This window comes from Ambystoma mexicanum, chromosome 1p, assembly GCF_040938575.1.
Source record: "Ambystoma mexicanum isolate Mex_15411 chromosome 1p, UKY_AmexF1_1, whole genome shotgun sequence".
Taxonomy (NCBI): Eukaryota; Metazoa; Chordata; class Amphibia; order Caudata; family Ambystomatidae; genus Ambystoma; species Ambystoma mexicanum.
Genome location: NC_090921.1, coordinates 183,507,646 through 183,531,712, shown reverse-complemented (window position 1 = coordinate 183,531,712; position 24,067 = coordinate 183,507,646). Strand labels below are relative to the sequence as shown.

General features: G+C 46.5%; 1 protein-coding gene across 1 annotated transcript in view; it reads left to right on the top strand.

Annotated features, from left to right (window-relative positions):
* The window catches only part of DNAH2 (dynein axonemal heavy chain 2), a 3,498,763-nt gene that overhangs the window by 1,946,383 nt on the left and 1,528,313 nt on the right, over positions 1-24,067 (top strand). The window contains exon 42 of the mRNA XM_069646273.1: positions 20,021-20,239. Within this exon, the coding sequence (XP_069502374.1) occupies positions 20,021-20,239 (219 nt within the window). The remainder of the gene's footprint in view (positions 1-20,020; positions 20,240-24,067) is intronic.

The window sequence follows — 24,067 nt, the reverse complement described above, 5'->3', positions numbered from 1 at the left end:
AGGAGTACTGGTGGGAGGAGTAGTAGTAGTGAGAGAAGATTAGTGGAGGGAGGAAGAAAGTGGGAGGAGGAAAGCTGAAATGGTCGAAGTTGAGTTGCAGTGGGTGGAGGAGAGTAGTGGGCAGAGGAGAGTAGTGTGCGGAAGAGAGTAATAGTGGGTGGGAGAAAGGTAGTAGTGAGAGGAGGGGAATAGTGGCCAGAGGATAGTAGTAGTCATAGGAGGTGAGTAGTAATGGGTGGAGGAGAGTAGTAGTGGGAGGATGAGTAATGGGCAGAGGAGAGTAGTAGAAACAAGCGAGTTCTCCTGCATGGGGTCTTGCATGGATTCACATGCTCGTAAATATTCCCCGTTGTATGGGTTGCAAATCCTCGGTAAAAGGAAGCAGTTTTACTTTAAATTGAAAACTGCTCGTCTCCTCTATAGCCAATCAGTATCCTTTGGGTAATACTGCCCAAGCCAATGTTTCCCATCCTCCTAAGCTCGTCCCTTCTTGCCATATTCAGTGTGGACTTTTAGCTGGATTTTGGATATTTTCGATAGTTTTCTTCATCGACCGCCATGCGGTGACTAGCGGCAGCAGGGACCTGTTGTCGGCAAACATAATCTTTTCATCGTTGGATCTTCGCTCCATGACTGACTTCAACAGGTCCATGCTTGGGCTTTCATCTCACCTCGACGATGTCCAATGTGGTGAAGAAGAGTCTCTTCAGGGCCTGCAGGTCCTGTGGCCTGAAGAATATTTTCATCGAGTATTGGCACCCCAAGTGCCTTTATTTTATTCACCCGGATCACGACATGGACGGATGCAAGATCCGCTGTGGCTTCTCGTTGAAGACCAAGAAGGATTCCCACCAGAGGTTAGTGGCTTGGATCAACCAGGAGAAGGCCTCTGGCGCGGCCTGCAGGTCAGTCATGCCTCATCCAGGACCAGCAGGTTCCATGAGCATACTGCTGCCAAGAAGAAGAGCTCGGGGTCCTTTCAGGATGCTCCTTCTGAGGAGATCCAAAAGAAGGCGAAACACCTTGCGCTATCTTCTCCCTTGAAGATTGCCACGGCTGAGGGATCAAGTTCGAGAATGTGTCAGTCTCAGTCGCCTGCTCCGTTAACAGGTAGCCTGCTGGCTGTTGAGTTTCCTCTGTCTGCAAGGAAATCCCTCACCCCTTTCTAAGCACAAGTCTTTGAAGGACAAGTCATCGAAGTACAGACCTGCTGGAGAACATCATGGGCTCATCCATCTTCATCTCTATTGGTGGCGCGAGCCCTTTTCTACTAAGACCACTGTAAGGAAGACAAGTGACCACAGTTCAAGAGTGTTTATTGAACTTCAAAAAGGGTTTGAAAAACGCCTATCTAATACTAAATCTACAGATCAGAGCAAGCTACGACCATCAAATAATAATAATGCAGTTCTAGTGGTGTCTTGTCAACATAAAAGGGCCTATGCTAATAAACCTATTGCCATTCCTTAGTTCTAAATACAAATAGTATGGGAGACAGTGTTAAGAAAAATAAAGAAGTGTTCACAAAATGATATGTCAGGATGTTCAGGCCGTTAGCCTCCCTTCCCCACGTTTTCAGCACGGGACAAGGCGGTACACTCGAGCTTAGCACAGTCTTGGCTTCTGTAGCCCGATGATACAGTTAAATTATTAGCATCAGGGCTTTCCATGCCCAAGTCTCTTTGCATTTCAAAGTCTCTTCTTTGAGAGGGCCTGATGCGGCAAACAATACGTTATTTTCCTCTTAGGATTTCACAAATACTACATTTCTCAGGTGATTCACTGTTCACCTCGGATCCCCCTCAGCCGGGCTCAGATCTTCTTCAACACAATGCTCAATTAGTCTCCCTCCGCCTGGTTCGGACTAATTTAAAAGTAACTTTTTGACACAAACTTGCTTTAACGAAAAGCTCTCAGCTGAACTCCCTCCCCTGGGCTTGGACCAACTTCATCTGCTTTGTCATCAACTTTCTTTATGCTGTGTGAGAAACCTGAAGGTGTCTCACTCGCTAGTCCCCGGGGATCTGTCATCAGGTGGCCAGGACACGGCCATCGCTTTTGGATCCAGTTCCTGTGGGTGGACCAGTGCGGGAGGATCACCTGGATGAGGGGTCTTCGGGGACTGGAAGTGGGACACCGGAGGGTGAGACACGGTATCCCCTTCCTTGTAACAACTTTTCCCCATCCTACCAGGTAGGATACCTAGGAACTCAACCCCCTTTCCCGACACAAACACATTCTCACGGACAGTTCAAGCAATTACAGATTATTACACACACCTGACTTCCATCCTACTTCCCCACACGGATAAAAGGCGGAGCATGAAAGCACACTCTGAGCAAGGCAAAACACACAAGGAAACAGCAGTTCCAAGATGGCAGGTTGATACAAGGAGAAAGACGGTGAGACCAAAGAGAGTTGCACGGAGGAAAGTACCCTTGACCTGTTAACACTTTTACTTTTGTGAGCCTTGGAAAGTAAGAAACCGAAGACCAGGAACTAAGGTTGATTAAACCTGCACAGTGTGTCGGAGGTACCCAGGGCTCTCCTGCGTCGATAACCAAGGTGGAGAGGAGCGATTGCCGCTGTGGTTCTGTCCTTGGCTCCTACAACAAAGCAGTGCCAGAAAAGGCGGCACAGCCGCTGAGTCGGAGAGATTGATACCGAATCAGCTTGTGTTTTGAACTGAGCTTGCAATGGCAACATTGTACAAAGAGAAAATTGTGTGAAGTGTTTTAGGCAGAATCCTGTGCAGTTCCCTTTGGGAACACGGCAAAAAGATTAAGATTACAGGAGTAAGCAGTAAACCCAATTGGTAGCAGTCTGCACCACCCAGATTTACCTGGTAGCTGTGGCTGAGCAGTCAGACTTCTCTCAAGAAGAGTAGGGCAGTATATAGAGTATACACAATATGGCTAAAAACGCAGTAGAGCAAACAAACACTGACCAGAGCTTTGTATAAAAAGTATATAATTATTTATTTAAAACACACTTTAGGCAATATTCTAGCACTGTAAATCAAAAGCAAGTTAAAACACAGTCAGGTAAAGTATACACACCTCCCTTGACAACTATCAGACAAGTCAGAGTTAAAACACCACGGTTTGTTAAACAGATGTGAGCGCCTAACCTGATGGCACTCCAATAGTTCAGTTAAAGGGAGAGAAAAAGGCAGAGCATAGAAATAAAACCGGTCCCAACACTTTTAGGAGTTCTCAGCAAGGGAATAAAGGCAGTGTATACTGTAGAACCAAAGTTCATAGGTCATTCCCACTTTAAAGGGAGCAAAGCGAAATGTGCCCAGGATCACACGGTTTAAAATGCACTAAAAGTCTTTGCAGAATGTTCAAAAGAGGTTGGGGTGATTCAAGAAGGTAAAGTTAGAAAGTCTGTGGCCAACCCAGTTGGCAAGCCAAGGATTTAAGGGTCACCTTGGGCAAACCGAAGAAAGGGAGGCCAGGCAGGACACAGTACCTTAAGAGAGAGGAAGCTCAAGCGGTGGCAGCTGTTCCTGGCAGTGGTTGCAGTTTGTTGTTTCGACCAGGTGAAGAGAGAATTCCGTCGAGGAGGAAACGTGGAGTCGTTGCACTACACAGGGATGAAACCAGCCGCATAGTTCGTCAATAAAAGGTGTGTTCCTTTTATTCGCGGTCAAAGTGGTGAAGCTTGGCTATCCGGCCGCCGGGGTGCTTGGCATGGGCGATTCGACCAAGAGACGTCGTTGGAAGGTGAAAGGAGTGAACTGGTTGGTCCCACCAGCTCAGAGGAAGAAGACTCGTCCAGCAGAAGATCTTCTCTTGTCGTCAGGAAAGTGGTGAGGTAGTTGCAGCAGGGCTTCACCGGTGGGTTATCATTGCAGATGGCTCAGCTTCTTCCCTCTTCGGATTCTTAGGTCCTGTGGCGACTTCTGAAGTTCCAGTCCCAAAGGCCCTGCTTTTATGCAGAAAACCCCCCATTCAACAGCCTAGCTGTCACTCAAACATGCTAAGTGGTGAGCCGGGCGGCTCACCACTGGCCCAATCAGAACAGATTGCGACTTGAGTTGCTAAGGCAACACAGTCCAGGGTGCCAATTCCCCTCCCCACCCATCCTGTGGAACCCAGACAGAGTGGCACCATTTGGAGGGCTTCTGTGGAGAAGCCCGCCAAAAAGTGGAACAAAGGGCTCGACCTTGGTCAGAGTTACAGAGACGGACACGAACGCCATTTTAGAAAAGAGTTCTGGCAAAAAGACCCAATCGTTGATTTAATATTAAATAAATAAACTGGCGGTATCTTTAACATTGCACCAAAAGGTGGTGCGTTTAAAATCAATGGGAAAATCCCATAGAGAATATTCCGGTGGAATATTTTGCGTGGTAACCACTGCCACCAGCCAGAAACTCGACAAAGGGGGACTGGACAGTGCCCCCTTGAAAACAGACCTAGGGGCAATATAATTAACCCCTTCCAGTACTTCCACAATATGATGGTTTGTACTGGTTCTGTTCACAATTTAGGACTAGTAAAGTCAATGGTGACTTTACATGCCCTGGGAGACAGTAGTCAGTCCCAGGGTATGGAGTCTATGTTTGGGGGTCACTATGAGACCCCTGTGTTACTGCACTGACGGTGCTGTGTAACACACATACAAAAACCAATGATAGCCTATGGGGAAAAATACCCCAAAGCCCATAAGCACATTACAAGTCACAGGAATACACTCAAATCATGTCCAAGAGTGAGGGTAAAAAGAGTCCCACTCTTGACAGGAGAAGAAAATAAACCCCAAAAATCCAGCAAAGCTGCTGGGGGACTCACTAGGTTAGGAAATTCAGCCTAAATAGAGAATTCTCCCTAACACACACACATTCACGTCTGTATTAATTAGGGAGGGAGGGTGATAGGGGCCACATTGGTCCGCAAGTTTCTCCTGTTTCAATAGAACCATAACTGCCTCCTGCATGCTGCCAGGGAGTGACTGAGACGCAAGGGATTCCTGCCAAACCTGCAGAACCTCCTTGCAGCACTTATATAATTCAGCTGTGAAGCTGTCAGTGCCTGGGGCTTTTCTGGAACGTAGATGGTCATGTCGGAAAGAGAGATTGGGAGAGCCATTGTTGCCCTGGTATCTTGTGAAAGCTGACTGAGCGGCAGAGTGTCAAGGAACGTATTAATTTCTTCTAACGTGCGTGTGTCTTTGTTGTTATAGAGGTCCATATAAAAACATGTGAACACCTCAATGGATGGCCATGGGTGTGTGTGCTAAGCTACCAGAGGTGTCAGTTACAAATGGAATGTACCCGCTGCCGTTTTCATGACGTGCCATAGGAGCAAGCAGTTTACCAGGCCCGCCACCTTCCCCGTACTGCCTAGACGACAATGGGGTATCAAAAAAATTGAACTTCTCGCTCAGTATGCATCCTAAAGGTGTCAATGGCCTCTTTGATCTGTCTCAACGTGGCCAAAAGGGGGATCAGTAGCTAGCTATCGTTCCAGTTCCCTCAGTTTGCCTTCACATTGCACTATAATGTGTCAGATTGCTTTGAGGACACTGAACTCTGCAGACATCCTGATCCTCTAATGTCGATCTTGAAGGTTTACCAGAGTGTGCCGGGCGAGGGTACAGAGCCCACATTTCTTTAAAACACAATTGCACGTGATCATCAATCGTGGATGCAAACACAGGATCTTGTAATGCTAATTGTTTAAATCGCCAGTTGATACATGGCCTGGAAAGTGTTGGTAATGTCAAGGAAATACTTACTGGAGAGTGATCAGAATAGGTGCAAGGAAGCATGCGCATTTATTTAACCCCTCCAAGTAGTGTATCAGAAATTAGCTACATGTCTATGCGGGAGAAGGAATCGTCAACCGACGAATAAAAGGAGTAGGAGCGGTCGTCAGCAGGTAGTGTTCTCCTAGCATCTACCAGCCTTAGTGAGTGCATGCCATCTTTAATAATAGAGGCTGTTTGTGTGAGAGCCCTCTGAGCATGGGTGGATCTATCTAGTTTTAGGTCTAGAATAGTATTAAAATCCCCTCCCCACACTATCAGGATCAGTGGGTAACAGGCAAGTTCCTCCATCACGTCAGTGTAAAACTGGGGGTTGTCAATATTAGGGCCATAGATATTCATCAGTAGCACCTCCCTCCCCAGAAGAGACCCATACACCAGGACATATCTACCTAAAGGGTCTACTTTCGCATGTTTGCACTGGAATGGAAGGGACTTATTCACCAAGGTCATGACTCACCTGGATTGCAAGGAGTATGAAGTATAGAAGCGGTTCCCTTCCCAGTTCTTAGCAAACCCCTCGCAGGTCGCTGAAAAGGCATGGGTCTCCTGCAAATACAGCATTTTAACCTTGTGCCTATCCACATATAGGTGTATCTTTCGACGTTTGATTGGATTACCTAGGCCACATATATTTCAACTAAGGCAGGTTATGTCACCCATCCTGATACAGATCGTTCAGTGTAATCACTTCTAACATTTTGATTCAACCACCCCAATACCTCAGAGTGTCCATCCGTGCCCATTCCTCTCTTAACTATACATATGGTGTGTTTCAGGTGCTGTTTTAACACCACCCCACATCGCATCTCCCACAAAAATGGGGTGATGATACCCCATAGAAAATACCCCCAACCATGAATGCAACATTGCATAGGGAAGCTGATGTACGGGCTCACTCGCATCATCACCGGACTTAGATACAGAAAAAAAAGATGAGTATTAACATACTTCCTATATAATTGTACCCCAGGGTGTTGGGGGGGGCGCATGTTCACTGTCTACCGCAGCGTTGTGGAGAAGAAGGCGCTCCACTAAGGATCCCGGCCAGTAACAAAGCAGCAGCCGGGGCGTGCAAAAGTGTCAGCATAAAGAGATCCACTGAATGTGCAAGGGCTGAAGAGAGTATTCCACCTGCACGAGTACAGCAACTGGGCTTAGTAATCAGGGCTCAGGGTGTCAGTAAGGTTTCGTCTAAAAACGTCATGGCTGCGCCTGGTATCATGAAGAAGAATGTTTTGTTGTTTCATTTGGCTCGTAGTTTGGGCGGAACAACATTGCATATTTCAGGTTGTTGTGCTGCAGCCATTTTTAATCGCCAGAAGAATTTCCTCTCTTGCTGAACAGCCACTGAGAAATCAGGATAGATGTGTATCTTGTTCGAACCTAGTGTTACGGGTCGACTGAAGGATATCATCACAGTAATTGAGTATGCAGACAATGATAGTCTGTGGAGGGGCCCCGGGTTTAGGTTTAGAAGCCAGGGACCTGTGGGCTCGTTCAATATCAAACTGCAGCGATAATGTTGGGCTCCCTAGAAGTGGTAGCAGGGTGGACTGTATTCCTTGTTCCAGGGAGGATTCGGTATTGCACTCGGGGACTCCTATAATGTGAATATTATTGCGGCGGGATCGTGATTCTAAGTCGCCGTTCTTCTTTTCCATCTGGAGTACTCGCCTGGAGAGTGTAGCCATTTCAAAACTCAGGATGGACATATCGTCTATCACCGTACCCACTCTTGTCTCGGCTTCCAATAGACGTTGGTCTGACTTATCAGTAAGTGTCTTAATGGAGTCAATGGTGCTGGCCATGTCATCAAGTTTGCTTTGCACTTTAGCAAATCCCTCCTGCATACATGCCATCATGCCGTGAGTTTTACTGAGTTCCATCGGGATGGATTTGGATTCCATGTCAGCGGTCGCCCTGCCAGCGGTGGATGGTTTAGGAGTAGATTTGGTGTATTGGCTCATGGAGCATTGGTTCTTAGCACCTCCTTTTGTCATCTTGTTGCATCTTGAAAGGCAGTGTTGCCAGTAGAAGAGTCAGTTTCAGGGCAGTATATCACCCACTTGGTAGAGGGACAGTCGAGTGAGAGTAATATCAAGACTCAAAGTGGTAGGCCGTTTCAGGATAATCACAGCAGGCTATAGCAGGGTCACCATTTAGGAGATTTGCCAAGGTCTGCACATGGTCCCCACCAAACAGCGAGCAAGGCAGCACCCATAGAATGTAATCACCAGCAGAACATGCAGTCTGTCATGTCCTGCGTTTGTTCAATCTGTAGCTAGATCCAATGGTCCTGCAGATCATTTCTATGCTGCCTCAAGATAGCCACCGGGTCTCCCTCACGCAGGGCTACCGGACGTGTGTCCAGATGGTTGGCAGGGGGGAAAATAATGTTGGCTTCCAGTTCGTGCCTGCAGGAGCCACAATACATCCAACCAATGCTCCACTAATACAACAGTGGATGAAGGGTCCTCGGTGCCTTCCGCTGCCGGTGTCACTAAAGAAAGGCTGAGGCACTATGGCTCCTCCGATGTTTCCCCAGTATCCATATGATGAAAGGACTTTCCGGACCAAGGTCTCATCTGTGTTACAAACCGCCAGCTCCAGTACTGTAGTGTGGCGGGTGTCCCATCACCAGCAGGGTAGTCTCTCAGCGCATGCCTACCAACCCACCGCAGTGGGAGCACTGTGCATGAATCGAGGGTCTGCTAGGCATCCGGAAACGCCGCAGGATGTGCCCCAGCCTCTAGTGCAATTTGCAGCAGCAGCCAGGCCTCGCAGTATGATGGGTTGTGCAGGCCCTCCCTTGCTTGCCTTCTCCCTCGGGTGTAGCAAATCCAGCCGCTCATCCTTCACTTTACGGATCAACCAGCGGGGCCGGGGGGGATCGCTATGTAGCTGGGACCGCCGAGGATCCACTGTTTTCCCTCAGATGTTTCGTAATCTGCTGGAGAAGTTTAATCCTATCCTTAGACAGCGCCGGGTGCAGGTGCTCTAGGTAAAGCCGCCATCTCGGTCACCATGTAAGTAAGCTCATGGGGGAAGTCAAGAAACTACTCCGTATTACCACCTTGCAAACTTCCGTGTACCATCTCCAAACAGATGGTTTGGTAGAGAGATTCAATAAAATGCTTAAAATGATCCTAAGAAATTTAGTAATATAGAGTCGTTCCTTGACTTCCATGAGCGTGCTCATAAAGTTTAAACCTTGATCCGTCAGGATTTCCTTAGGAAAGCCAACCCGGTAGGAGTTGTTGTTCTGCATAGGGAATGCCTCAGGGTATCTAGTCGTGTAATCGAGAATCACAAGGACATATTTGTTACCCAATCTAGATGTTTCTAAAGGTCCAATGATATCCATCCCAATACTTGAAAAAGGGACTTCTATGCTTGGCAAAGGATTCAGAGGGGCAGGCAAGGGGGGGGTGAGCACTGATTTTCTGACATATTTCATACATCTGAATAAAGGTTTTTATATCAGCATGGATACCTGGCTAGTAAAACTTCCCGCTGATGAGTGCCTGGGTTTTGGATGTTCCTAAGTGTCAGGTGGGAAGGCGCAATCTCTAGCACAATCATTTGGTGGGTTTTGGGGATTACGAACTGGGTTTTACTCAAGCCTTCTGTAGATGTTTCTCTTCTATATAGCAATCCTTGCTTTAAGAAGTATAAAGGGCTTCCCTTCTCTACACCCTCTCCTTTGGGAATTGCTTGTAAGAAAGCCTCAGCGAGAGCTGTGTCATTTCGCTGGGTGAAGCCTAAGTGGGATAGATGGTAGGTTTTACTCCCTTTTTCTCTTCAGTGCTTGATGGTTCATCAGCTTAACCAAAGCTCTAAGGTACCTTCTCTGTTTTTTTTCGGTTTACTTTCTTTAAAATGAGAAAATAGAGCTTTTACAAGAATCCCTTTGGCAATTTTGTCCCCACGACTGACCTCAAATGGGATCTCGTCATGATTCTGTAAGAGAACCTTTGTTTCCCCGGAAGTCGGGATCGATGACGTCTGCTAAAATGTCTATACCGAACTTCCAGGCTAAGCCAGATTTTGGGGCCAATCTTATATAACACCCAGAAGGGGGTATCAAAACTAAGTCTGTGGGAATCATTCCTCTTTTCCAAGGAGGGATAGTAGCCTCTCTACTTCTACAGATATCGAAGCCTGTTGATTCTTTTGTGGCAACCGAGGGGTTGTAGGCTCTATGACTAAGCTTCTGAAATTGTAGGGTTCCCCTATTTGTTTCATTTGAGTCACATCCCACTGCTGACACCACATGTAAGAAAGGCATGGTATCAACAGTAAGACAGACACAAGTGACCACAGTTCAATGGTGTTTGTTGAACTTGCACATGGGTGTAATAAACGCCTATCTAAACCTAAATCTACAGATGGGAGCAGGCTGCGGCCATAAAGTAATAATAATGCAGTCCTTGTGGAGTCTTGTAAAAATAAAAGGGGCCTATACTAAAAAAAACAATTGGTAATCCTTACCACTAATTTACGACTAATTTACAAATAATGTGGGGGTAATTTTCATGAAAAAGATAATATGTCAGGATGCTAGGGCCGTTGGCCTCGCTTCCATAGGTTTTCAACACGGGGCAAGGCAGGTCACTCAAGAAGATCACACACTCTGGCTTCTGCGGCACAAGCATACAGTTCAATTTTCTCAGTTCAGGACCTTTTGTGTCCAAGTCTCTTTACTTCTTGCAAGTCTCTTGATGCAGAGGGCCTGCTGTACCCAAAAATAACGCAAACATCCTTTTCCTTTAATCAGTATTCAACTTGAGTGTTCACCCTGGATCCCCCTCAGTCAGGCTCAGATACTTTTCAAAACAAAAGTTCAACGTTGGATCCCTCTCTTCTGGTCTCAGATCCCTTTCAAAACAAGGTGTGGAGAATTATTTTTTGGGTGACTCACGGTTCACCCCGGATACACCTGTGCCTGGCTCAGATCCCTTTCTTTAGTATAATTAGTCTCCCCCAGCCAAGCTCGGACCAACTTTGATACATTAAACTACATTAAACTATCGAAGACTATCGAATGTGCACAGGGTTTAGCTTGACCCACTGCATGACCACTTCGATTTCAATATTTCTTTCTCTCACACTCAGCATCAGTTGGATATCTAACAGAGACTTTCGAATGTGCACCCTCATGGTGCCGGACCACTCTGTGTATGGTATCTTTTCTTGGCCTCCCAAAGTTCAATTATAAAGTTCAACTACTTCCTTTGGCTTCCAATTGTATCTGCGTCGCCCATCACAAACGCTTCACACACTGTTCTCTTTATATAATGTTCCCTCTTGCAACCTTTGTTCAAATCACAAGCTAGTTTGGTATCAGTCTTTCCGACTGACCGGCTGTGCTGTCATTTCTGACGCTGCTTGGTTGTAGGAGCCGAGGACAGTACCACGGCGGCAATCGCTCCTCCACGCCTTGTTTATCGACGCGGGAGAGCCCCGGGTACCTCCGACACACTGTGCAGGTTTTATCAGCCTTAGTTCCTGGTCTTCGGTTTCTTACTTTCCAAGGCTTACAAAAGTAAGTCTTTACAGGTCAAGGTTACTTCCCTCCATGCAACCCTCTCTGGTCTTGCCGTCTTTCTCCACGTATTAAACTGCCATCTTGAAACTGCTGTTTCCTTGTGTGTTTTGCCTCGCTCAGAGTGTGCTTTCGTACTCCGCCTTTCATCTGTGTGGGGAAGTGTGATAGAAGTCAGGTGTGTGTAATGATACGTAATTGCCTGACCTTGCCTGACCATATTGTTAGGACATGTCAGGTGTACGGCTCAGGGGTTAGTCCGTTGTCACTCACAGTGAAATGTCTGTGAGAAAGTCTTTGTGTCGGCGAGAGGAGGGGGTTGAGTTCCTAGATATCCTACCTGGTAGGATGGGGAAAAGTGTTTACAAGGAAGGGGATACCGCGTCTCACCCTCCGGTGTCCCACTCCCAAAGACCCCTCATCCAGATGATCCTCCCGCACTGGTCCACCCCCAGGAATTGGATCCAAAAGCGATGGCCATGTCCTGGCCACCTGATGACAGATCCTGGGGACTAGACGGTGAGACACCTTCAGGTTTCTCACAACACACAGAGCACTGTTAATAATACTTGTTAATACATGTTAGGCAGAATGTATAAAATACAGTTATATTCATTTAGGCCAAAGACCACTATTATCAATTAAAAAACATAGGTAAGTAAATCACTAAACTTATATTACACACTCACCTTTGAGGTTCTCTGGCTATAGGGCACTAACATTTTACTTTTAAAGGGAGGGTGTGCATCCTACTATGTAAGTGCCTGCAGTCAGTGGTGGCTTCTCTCTTGGGAGGAAGAGTTGAACTTTTGTTTTGAGGATTACCATCCACTGCTTATTGGGTGGCAAATTTCTTCTGCGTTTCCTCACACAAAAAAAACAAAAGAAATGTATAAACCCCAGCTAGCGTTTCTTTTTCTTGTGAGTTACGGCTGTTTTAGGCTACTCATTTAGTCTTCCTCTGCAGCGGCTGAGCTCTGGGGAAAAAAGGTGGGGAGCTCAGGTGCAGATATAGTGACGCAGTATATGTACGACAAACAACATCATGTTTGGAGCTGAGGCATAGAGGCAAGTTGGATCGAAAGCCGAGTCAAAGTGCACTACACCCCTGTTTTCCAAGCAGCTAGCGCTTGAAAGGATGTCTATCTAATGAGAAATCTGCAAGAGAAGAATCCATAGAAAGAACATTAAGGTAACTAATTTCTCCTTTTACTCGACATGCCTTAGGATTTCTGTGGGTTATTTGAACATTGTATTTTGGTTGGTAGAATTGCACAACGAAAAAAGAAACCTAAAGTTTTTTCTGCTAAGTGAATTGTTTCATCATAAGGGAGTTTTACTTTTTAAAGGGTATTCATCATTGCTAGGAAACATTTTCTATTTGCTGCTTTCCTCTCATAGAATTCTATGCAATACTATTTCTTCTTGCTATTGTTTGCTTGCTATGCTGAACTGATTTTTTGGAGTAAAAACCTCAAAGTAAGGGGCCAGGGGTAAGTTATACAACCGAATCCTGCCCTCACCCCATCCCACCACCTGCTTGCATGTGTGTAAAGTCCTCACCCTATCTCTCCCTAGCCTAACTAAGATTGATGGTGGTCTGGTAGAGCACCCTCTCACTCACCTTGGGCCTTCCCTTGAGTGGTGGTACTGGGAGAAAAACCTCACCCGAAGAGTGTGTTTTGTTGATCCCGTGTCATTTGGACACCAGGCCTCATTCCCTCAGGGCTGGAATTACTACGTGCTAGAGACCTTGGCATAGGTTGTTTGTAGGTGTTCTACCTAAATTACGTACCTGTGTTTACTGATACTGAAACTGCCTGTTTTTTGTTTCTCACGGACTGTACTACCAACAGTTATTGAATGTGTTACTTCTAACTCTGTTTCAATTGCATCACTGGTTCTACAAGTAAAGTGGTGGTGCTCTGTTAGTAGAACCACCCAAGGTGAATGAACATGTGTTTTGATAGTAGTTGTGTGGTGGTAATTACCTAGAATGTTTAATTGCTTAGAGTGTATCTTTAAGACCTAGTAAATAACTATATATGTTTATTCTTATCTGTCTAATTGAAATTATTGGAGCCCTTCCAATGTGTCTCATTGCAGCTCTAATACACTCTCACAGCTCTCCTGAGTATAAGCCGCCTTACTGCTCTGCTACACAACCTGGACTGTGTTTAGCTAGACTTCAGTGTCTTTCCTGTTCACCATAATAGGTTAGCCTCTCAGAATCCACCCTGAGGACTGATTCTGAAAATCCACCTTAACACTCCTGTAGAAGGAGTTTGTTCATAGACATAGAGAGCATCCAGAGTGTTCCAAAAAGCGCATCATTAAGATGCTGTTTGCATGGCAGCAAACGCTTCTGCCAATATGCTCTCTGATAATAGTGTGCCTTTCTCATCATATTCACTACAGGGTTTGTCATTCTGTTCTTTCATATGAACCATACCCCAACCTCTCATACATTTTCCCCACAAAATGTGTTACTAACAAAGGCTGAGAAAGAGGACAGGATGGGGAGGCACTAGCTGAGCAGTCTAACAGTGGGCAGTAACAGTGGCTCGCAAAATAATTAGCTTAGCGTATGAATAGGCTTATTAAGTGTTAGGGTACCTCACCTTTTAAGGCCCAGAAATAATGCAGCCCATTTCTATGATCAGAAAGGCTATATGGAGGACCACCAGGGGGCGCGGACCAAGATGGCCGCGTAGAGACAGAGCTCCACCATATGCCGTCTTCTTAGAGGTTAAGAACATACCCCTCACGTGCCTGGCGTGCCCAGAGCAGTGGGACCAGGTGCATCTGGTGAGGAGTGCCGGCAGCTGTCCAGCGACGTGCTTAGGGGAGCCACGATGGAGGTGGAGAGGAGGAGCACAGACGTAGAGACCAGGCGAGCAGAAGCGTGCACTGCCTGCAGGACTGAATCCACGGAGACCCATAGCGGGTTCCTGCAGTGAGGCAGAATCCTTGAGCTGAGACCGGAGGTGAGCCGTGAGTCAGCAGGTAGAGGGAGCAATCCGCAGTACCTATCGTGTCACTACAGTGCTTCAGGAGAGGTTCGAGGAAGGAGGTGGGGGAGTCCCCGTACTCGCTAGATAAGATGGCGGATGAGTGGGGGCGGGGGGCACACCGGTCCCGGTTCTGACCAAAGAGGACCTGAAAGATATCTTTACAGAAATCAGGGCAATTCGGACAGACATACAGGCTTTAGTTTGTGACCTCAAGGGAAGGGTGGACAAATTGGAAGATAAGATGGAGGGCATGGAAAACAACCATCTACAGCTAGACCTCCTCAACATGAAATATGAGGCGAGATTAAGGGACCTCGAATCCAGGGATGAAGACATGCTCCTGAAACTGGATGACCTCGAAAACGGGGAACGCAGAAATAACCTGCGTATCCTAGGGGTGAGAGAACAGAAGGGCGAGACAGCGGCCAATGTTCTCAGCAAGGTGCAAGGCCTGATTCACCAACTTTTCACACTCACACTAGAAGGGGGGAAAGAAGTTCAACTGAAAAGAGCCCACAGAGGAGGAGGCAGTGGAGGGAGAGGCCTGAGGTCCATTGTGGTCCTCTTCCTCAGATACAGGGAGAAAAAAGGAAGTCCTGGAGAAGGCAATGCGATTGGGGAGCATCCAGTTCGAAGGAGACACGGTCAAGATGTTTGAAGACCTGTCTGGTCTCACACTGTCTCCGCGGAGGGATTGCTGGCCCCTGACCCAGTGGCTGATGGAGGGATGCATTAGATATCGGTGGTCCTTCCCCTTTGCACTGTCCTTTGAGAGGGGTGATGCAGAATATCGGGTCACCAGTGGCCAGGAAGCACAGCAGGTCCTCCAGCTCCTAGAGGAGGGAGTTGCAAAGGAGTTACAGAGGAGTTGGCCTATGAAGGGTTCCTGTGGGTCAAGAAGAGGATGCCAGGAGGGAGGAAATTCAAGAAACTCAACACCCCCCCCCCACAAGAGAAACCGTGAGACTTTCCGCTGAAAGATGTACTGGTGAAGTAGTGGACATGGCCACAGACCCAGATATGCTGAGAAACGTTGAGCTGTTACGAGGAGGAGGGAGAAGGGGTTAGGTGAATCGGTTGGCAAAGCTGTTAATCGCACTTGGTGGCCCATCACATAGTGGGCTTCCTGGTAGAGGGGGATTCCTTTCTATGGGAATTAGAGAGGGGAGGGGGCTAAAGGGAGGAGAGGGGGCTTGGAACGGGAGGTAAATGGGAGGGGAGAAGTTCGGGAAGACATGGTAAATTGTCTGAGGACAGATTGTGTGTGGGCCTGTTGTTGCCAGAGGGTCCGAGTGATGTTCGTCATGGTGCAGTTTGAGAGTGTGGGCTGGGTCGATGAGTTAAAGATGGGGACGTTAAATGTTAAGGGACTAAACTCACACACCAAGCGGTCACTGTTGGGGAGGGAATTACGTAATAGGGGTTTGGATGTGATGGTGGTCCAGGAAACGAGGCTTACCAGGGGATAAGAAAGGCGTATCCCAGGATCTCAGACTGGGCATGTTTTTTGGGCATCATATTGAGTCAAAAAGGGTGGTTTAGGGATCCTCCCCAGCAGGAGCATTAAGTTCGCCGAGCCACGGTGATGGTAGCGGGCGGATGGAAGGGCCCTGGTAGTGTCAGACATACTGGAGGGAGTGTGGGTGACTCTAGCCACAATTTTTTGCCCTAACACAGGGCAATCCCTGTTCCTCCGGGAAGCTATGGGGAGAGATACTGGCCAAGACAGTGGGACTACCATTGCTGCGAGGGGATTTCAACATGTGGGCATACCGCAGTATGGACCACAGTGGTGGAGAGGGGCTTGAAGGGAGTGAGAGGACACAGGAAGGATGGGGGGCCTCCAAGACTACATCAGGGAACAGGGCCCGGTCGATGTATGGAGGGAGGGTCACCTATCTGACATGGGCTCCACCTTTTTTTCAAGCCCACGAGTCTAGAACAAGGATTGATTACTGGTATATGCACCAGCCACTTGGGCAAAGGGTCATCACAAGTTGTCCCACCCCGTTTAGTTGGTCTGACCACGACATGGTTGTGTTGACTGTTACTCTCCGGGGCCTTAAAACATGCATATCCCTCTGGCGCTTTAATGACATGTTGTTGAAAGATGTGATTTTTGCGGAAGAAATGAGGGTTGCAATAGAGGAATACTTTTGTATGAATGATAAAGGTGAAGTTGAACTTGGGATGGTGTGGGATGCTGCTAAGGCTACGTGGCGGGGCCTGCTGATACGGGAGGGTACTTCCAAGAAGAGGATTAGGGCGCATCGGACAGAGAAACAGAGGGAGGAAATCCGAGTGCTCAAGGCGGGGTGGCTGGAGGGAGGAAGCACTAGTGAGTATAGACTAGTTTTGTCTAGGGAGAAACAAAGGGAACGGAAGGAAATAGAGGTGGGGAGAGTGGTCTCATGTCTGCAATCACTGAAGCACCGATATTATGAGAAGGGGGACAAGGCAGATGCCCTGCTAGCGTCGAAATTCCAGGGGCAAAGGGCAGATCACTGGGTAGCAGCAGTTGACGATTCAGAGGAGCTCCTGCATTCCAATACAGGGGAAGTTCTGGAGGTATTTGCGGGGTTCTACGAGCGGTTATATGGGGAGGAAGAAGATGTAGGTGAGGGAGACCTTGATGGGTATCTAAGCGAATCGTCACTCCCTACTCTGGGTGAGGTGGAAAGGGACGCCATGGAGACCCTGATTACACAGGAGGAGGTGCTCAGAGCAATTGGTGGGTTGAAAGTAGGAAAGGCCCCAGGGGAAGATGAAAATACCGCTGGATTTTATAAAACATTCTCCAGCAGACTGGTTTGTCATATGACAAGATTATTTAACAATTCCTGTCCACCGGAAAGGCACCCCCATTGTTTGATAAGGCATTGGTAACGGTTATGCACAAGGCGGGGAAGGACCCTAGGAGTTACAAATTGCAGGCTTCAGGGTGAACGGGAGAAGTCGGTCATTTTCCCATTTGCTGAGGATTGCCAGAGAGATGTTGTGGCCCTGCGACCCTTGGGACTGGAAATCGAACTGGAAGAGATGCAATACTTAGGAGTTACCATTGTAAGGCCCGGGAAAGACCTGGGAGAGGCCAATTACCCACCTCTCTTCAGTAAATTGTTTAGTGAAATGTATAGTGGGGGAAAGGGCAAATCACATGGATGGGTAGATTGAACATTTTGAAAATGTGTCTGGTGCCCAGAGTGTTGAATTTCTTCCAGATGCTACTAATAAGGGCCCCGGAAGCCTTACTAAAGGAGGCCAAGTCCAAGATGCTCCGGTTTCGATGGCAGGGAAGGAAACCAAGGGTGGGATACTCAACACTGATATTGCCAAAGTAGGAGGCAGGGGTGGGGTTCACAGACCTGAGGCTGTATTATAGAGCGATAAAAATGCAAGTAATCTAGCCCCTTCTGAGGGAGGACCGGGACATACAATGGGTCTTCCTAGGGAATTGGCACTTAGACCCGGCTGCAGTGGCCGAGTCGCTTTGGGTTCCGAGAGGACGCCTCCCGAAGCGAAATAGGGAACACAAACACCTGGGGATTTGCTGGGAGGTTTGGGGTAAAGGGGGCAGAAGGTCACCATGTGGCCCTCCCCAATGAGTCACATCAGGGCCCCGCTGGTGAAGGATGAAATACCTGAACCAGAAAAAAACAGGAGTGGTTTGAGGCAGGCTTGGCCAGGGTCGGTCAGTTGTGGGTGAAGGGCAAATGTATTGGGATATACGAATTGTAAGCAAGTTTGCGGATTTGGAAGCTCCCGGTCCTGCTATACCTGAGGTTGAAGGGAGTTGTCATGGCGAATACATGGAAAGATCTGTTCCAAAGAGACCTTACACCAGTGGAGAAGGTACTGGAAGGTCACTAGGAAATGCTAGGCCTTATTTCACTGCTTCATAAGGCGTTGGTAGAATCCCTGGGGGTTTCGATAGAGGGTCTCCAGCAGAGATGGGAAAGGGTTCTGGGCTTCACAGTAGACAGATACGTATGATACCTAATGTGCAAGAGGGCCTTTAAAACATCACTAGCCTGACGGTATAAACTCCACAGAGTACAGTTGTTGCATCTGTGGTAATGCGACCCGGTGCGGCTCTCCAAGATGTTTCCTGCAGCTATTCCCATGTGCTGGCATGGTTGTGGTGAAGAGGCCGATTACTGGCATATGTGGTGGAAATGCCCCAGAGTTCAGGTGTATAGCATCAAGGGGGGTTTGGTTGCCTAGGGTGACAGGTAGCAGACAGGGCAATTATGAAAAATATCAGCAAAAAGGAAGATTCTGCTACCAAAGGGTAACAGCCAAAATGGCTATGTTAGTCTAAGCCTATTTAGTTAACCCGAAGGTCAAGTAAAGACAAATGATTGAATCATATTACATAGAAATGCCTGAAGGAAACACGCAGAAGACCCAACAGGTGTTGAAAAACAACTCAAATTTATCAAATGTTATGTAATAAACAATTTTGGACAGTAAAACAACAAAGAAAATCAAAGACACAAATGATTGCATTAGCTTAAAAGATAAAGATAACAGATAATAGCACACTTAATCTGCAATATACAGCAACAAGAAGAAAGAAGAAGAAAGAAAAAAGAAGAGATGAATCATTCATTTACACACCAAGTAGAGCGGCAAGTGGTCAGGATATGTTTTCTGAGCCAGAAAAAGGATCATATCTCTTGCTAAGCTAGAGTGAACGCACTCATTCTTGAAGCATTTTTCATATATCTACTCATTCATGCATCTTTATGTTATAAAACATTTCTGCATGTATCTACATATTCGTGCATTCTCAGACCAGAGTTCAGGTGTACTGGATGGCGGTCCTGAGATGGATCAAGGTCGCAGGGGGAAGGGAGTCTGGATTGGAGCCTGGAGTATTATTATTTGGTTTGGAGAATCAAGACGGTCAGTGGCAGCCCTTGCCCACATATCTCACTTTTTGTTGCTTGCAGCGAGGGCATGCCTAGCCAGATACTGTAAGAGGGAGCAACTCCAAAGCCTGAAAGAGTGGTATAGTATGACAAAAGGCATTTACACAATGGAAAAGATCACAGCAGCAATTCATGGGTGCAGTGGGGACATTGAGGGGGAACTGCATATTTCATACTAACTTTGGGCAAGGTGGGTGAAGTGTGTTCTCTCGGAAACTGATCGGCACCGGCCAAGAACTGAAGAACAACGGAGACAGTAGGGGCTTTGGCGACCATACCAAGCCCTTTGGGGGCAAATTAGTTAGAGAAGGCCCAGACATTGACCAAGAATTGAGAGTTGGTAACGAGGCGAGGGGCAGGTGAAGTTGAGGGTGGTGGGTGGGAGTTGGGAACAGAGGAATGAATCAACATTTGAAGTAAAAGGTTTGAGGCTTAAACCCTTATAACATATTTGTACCTTTCATCATTGTGCTTAAAATCAATTAAATGCTATTTTCAAAAGACTATAAACTAATAAAAGGCTATATGACCTACAATACAGTAGATACAACAGTGCATAAAGTTTCAATTCTTTTCAGCGTGCTCCTTCTTAGTTATAGATGGCCAATAAGAGTTTATAGTTGTTGAGGTCAAAAAATGATGACTCAATGTTTTTAGATTTATTTAGGATGTTTACATTCTGTGGCTGGTATTTTAGCACAGTATCAATCAATTTCTCTGTTCTCTTTTGCTCCTCCTACATGGTACAGTTAAGGGAGCAGATTGAGAGGGACCTGAAGTTGTCTGGATACCAAGTGATACCATTCACAGTCACCAAGGTCATTCAATTGTACGAGACCAAGAACTCCCGACACTCCACCATGATCGTAGGAAAGACTGGCAGCGGTAAAACAGTCACTTGGCGAGCACTGCAGTCCACACTGACATCCCTGCACAAGAGTGGAGACACCTCTTATAACAGTGTCCGGGTAAGTGAGTAATTTGCACATATCTATGGTTAATTGGACAGCCGAATCTCCAAACATTTGTAGGTGCTCATATATTGTTTTACGGTGCTATTCTTTATCATGAGATCTATGGGAGCACCCTCTACCTTGGAACGAGCCAAGAGAACTGCAAATTACCCAAAATAACGCTATCAGAGCAGCCCTAAACATCCCACGAAACCACCACATCTCGGAATCCAGATCCAACCTACACAGGCTGCCGGTCAAACAGAGAAGTTCACTGAAAGTCTTAGGCCTCACCCACAAATGCCTAGCCAACCAAGGGTCCACCATACCTTTGCAGCCGGCTTTCCCGACACGCACCTACCCTCCTGCAAAGAACGGCTCAGACCCACTGCCTAACCATTCCCAGGTTCAAACTTCAAAAGGCGGGTGAATCTAGCTTCCCCATCCTAGCCTCCAAGCTTTGGAATGCCCTCCCTCTCACCATCCGTTCTGAAGAAAGCTTTAGCACCTTCAAATCTAAAACCAAATCCTGGCTCTTTAACCAGCCATGATGCCCAGACCCACTCCGGCAACCGCTTTCCCCAAGCTACGTTTGTAAATATGTATTTATTGCGTGTATTCCCTGAATACTCTGTACTGTCAACATGTTGAATACATGTAACTGTTTGCTTATCTAACCATGTCTAAGTTGCGCCCTGATGCCTCCGGGCTCGATGGTGCGCGTTACAAATAAAACAAATACAAATCGTCATTAACATTCATAAACATTGAATGCCTCAGCCTGGGTGTGCAATCTCAGCAACTGTTAATAGAGAGAAAACTCTCAGTTGATTCTTCCCCCGTTTACCTTTTTTTAGAAGTCTATCTGACTTTGTTTTAACTTTTTCCGAACACAGTTTAGAAATAACCTGAAGAAAGCACAATAAAGTTGTTTTAGATATTCGATTTTCTTTCAGATAATAATGAAAAAAGGGAAACACAAATAGGCTGCCTCTTAAATTGAAAGTATTATACTGCCAATGATGCCTCACAGTAGCTATGGGAGCTCAGTTCTATTTTCCTACTGTGAAGTCTTTCAACTTAAGTTCTCCTCACAAACTTTGTGTGTCTTTCGTTATTAGTGTATATTGTTGATTAGCATCTTCTAAATTGTTCTAGTATGTCCATCTTTTTTCCGCTGTACAAGTTGTTTCCTTATATGTTTCTTTAAGTTCTGAGCTTCCGAGGAGCAGCCATGGTTATTTTTCTTTTCTCCTCCATTGTTAATTTAACTTTAATCCACAGTGGTGGATTCCTCGGTGGTACATGCCGGTACCCACGAGGGGACGCCCTAATGTGTTTACCATAGTTAGGAATGATTTTCCTTTTGCTGCTTTCCTCACATAGACTTCAATAGGACATGCTATCTTTGTCTGCATCTTAGCCTGACCTTTTAGAGGTAAGTAAAGCCTTTACTTACCTTGCTTTTGCTTGCTTTTTATGGGGAGACTGCTGAGTCCCCAAGACTATTAGTACATCTGCAAAAGCAATATAGCTCTTTCACCGTTGACAACATCCCCATCTCAGTCTCTCAAACAGTCAAAACCCTTGGTGTCTACCTGGATCCGAACTTGACTATGGACAAGCAGGTCAATGTCATAGCTTCCCCAGCAACCTACCACTCTAAACTGCTCAATGCTGTGAGGCCCTATCTCTCCCAACAGATTGCCTCACTATCGCCAGGGCAATGATTGGCTCTAGGCTTGACTACTGCAATGCCTTACTCATAGGCACATCAGGAAAAAACCTTGCTAAACTACAACTGGTTCAGAACAATGCCCTTAGGGCCGCCACCGGCATCTCACGTAGGGACCATATCTCTGGTCTCAGAAGACAAGTTCACTGGCTCCCAGTTAAGGAAAGAATCCTCTTCAAAACCCTTGCCCTGACGCACAAGTGCCTCCATGACCTGCCCCCACCCTACCTTGTCCAAAGGATTTCTAAACCCTGCTCCGCCAGGCCAGCCAGATCAGCATATGCCAACATGATTACTGTTCCCAAAACCAACAAAGAATGTGCTGGGGGAACCAGCTTCCCCACCATGGCTGCCACCCACTGGAATGCCCTACCATCGCAAATTAGGCAAATCGAATCCCATGGTGCCTTTCGTAAGGCCATCAAAACCAAGCTTTTTGTGTAAACCTGCAGTCCCTCGGGTACATCTTAAACAATCTGTATGTCTATCTTTTGCTAAAATGTATGTACCAACTGTATGTAACATGTAACTTCAAGACCACTTGCTGGGCGGCTTCTTGTAAACCTTAAATAAGCCTTCTTACGCTCCGTTTTAAGCGCCTCAATGCCCTTGGGCTGTAGAGCGCTCCACAAATGTAAAAAATAAATAAATAAAGTACTGAGAGACCCTGCCTGCCTTAGTGAAATTCTTTTGATTGTTAAACTGCACATATCTCCTAACTGTGAAGTGCAGTTTGTCATATTTTGTGTCCCTATTACTTTTTCTTTTGCAACTTTATTGTTGCTAGAATGGGCTGGTAGCAGCGGATATAAATGTGTATATTATTAAATATTATATATTTTTAAACATATTTGTTTTGGTTTTTACATCATATCAACAGTGCCACCGTATTCCTCGACCCGCTGCGCCCTCCCCCCTCATTTACCGCACACCAATATTCAAAACGCCCTTTCCATATTACGCAGAATATGGCACCAAAATCTTTCTTATTTCACTTCCCTTCAATCGCCAGTTTGGAAGATTATTCTCATCGCCCTTGGTTTGAAGCAGTTCGGTTTCAAGGACCTCAGATGTTGAATCAGAGGGTTCCAAATTGTTTCATATTTCCCTATGTTGCCTCTATGCAGGGGAGTGAGTTTCTCCATGGCAATTATTTCCCAGAGCTTGTGTATCCACTAGCTCATTGACGGTGCAAACTTCTTGCCCCACATTAAGGCAATAGCTAATGTTGCTGCCAGAGTCATGCCATTAATTAGCCGTAGCTGAAAATTTAGTCCATCCCACTTGTCTTGAGCGGAGCGCCCCAACAGGACAAAGTCCACACTTAAACCCTCCTAGCTAGAATATCACTCCTTCTGTGGCTTTTACTAGGGCACCACGTTTTGTGCAACTGCCCATTATATGTGTTACTGTCCCCTCCAATACAATCCGTCTGCCTGAGGCTTCAATCTGTGTAGTTTATCTGGGGTATAGTGCAACCTATGAAGTATTTTGACGTGGATCTCTTTATGTTGCATGCACATGGAGCCTTTCCATACATTGCAGTAAATGGTTTTGTCTAAGTTCTTCCTCCCATTTCTTTTTTAAAGGCAATTCTACCTCCCACAGAGAGTCCATGATACTATTGTATAACTTCCCTGTCAACCTCTTCATAAATCCTGCTTCTTGCTGTGTCTTTTCAAGAGGTGTTAGTGGTCTCTGCGCCTCCTTCTTTATAGAGGGATCATGTATCCAGCGCCTGACCTGTTGGTACCTAAATTTGTCCCCCACATGCAGGCCAAAGTCTATGTTACATTGATCATATGACTTTTTGTCGCCATTTTTCGGCATCCCCCTTTTTGCCACGCTTCGAAACTGGTGTTAATTTCTACTATACATGCAAGGGTGCGAATAGGGACAGGTATGTTAACATCTTCCCCCGTTTGTGGCCCCTGCCACCATTGTACCCCAAGACACTATGTTTGTATACAGTCCCTTAGCCCTCTGCTATCTGTTTAACCATGGTTGTTTCCACAAATGTTGACCCACTATGGCTTGCTCAATAAACAGCCTGCCTTTGTCAGATTCTGGTTGTATGCATTCCGCTATGATTCATATTTGAGAAGCCA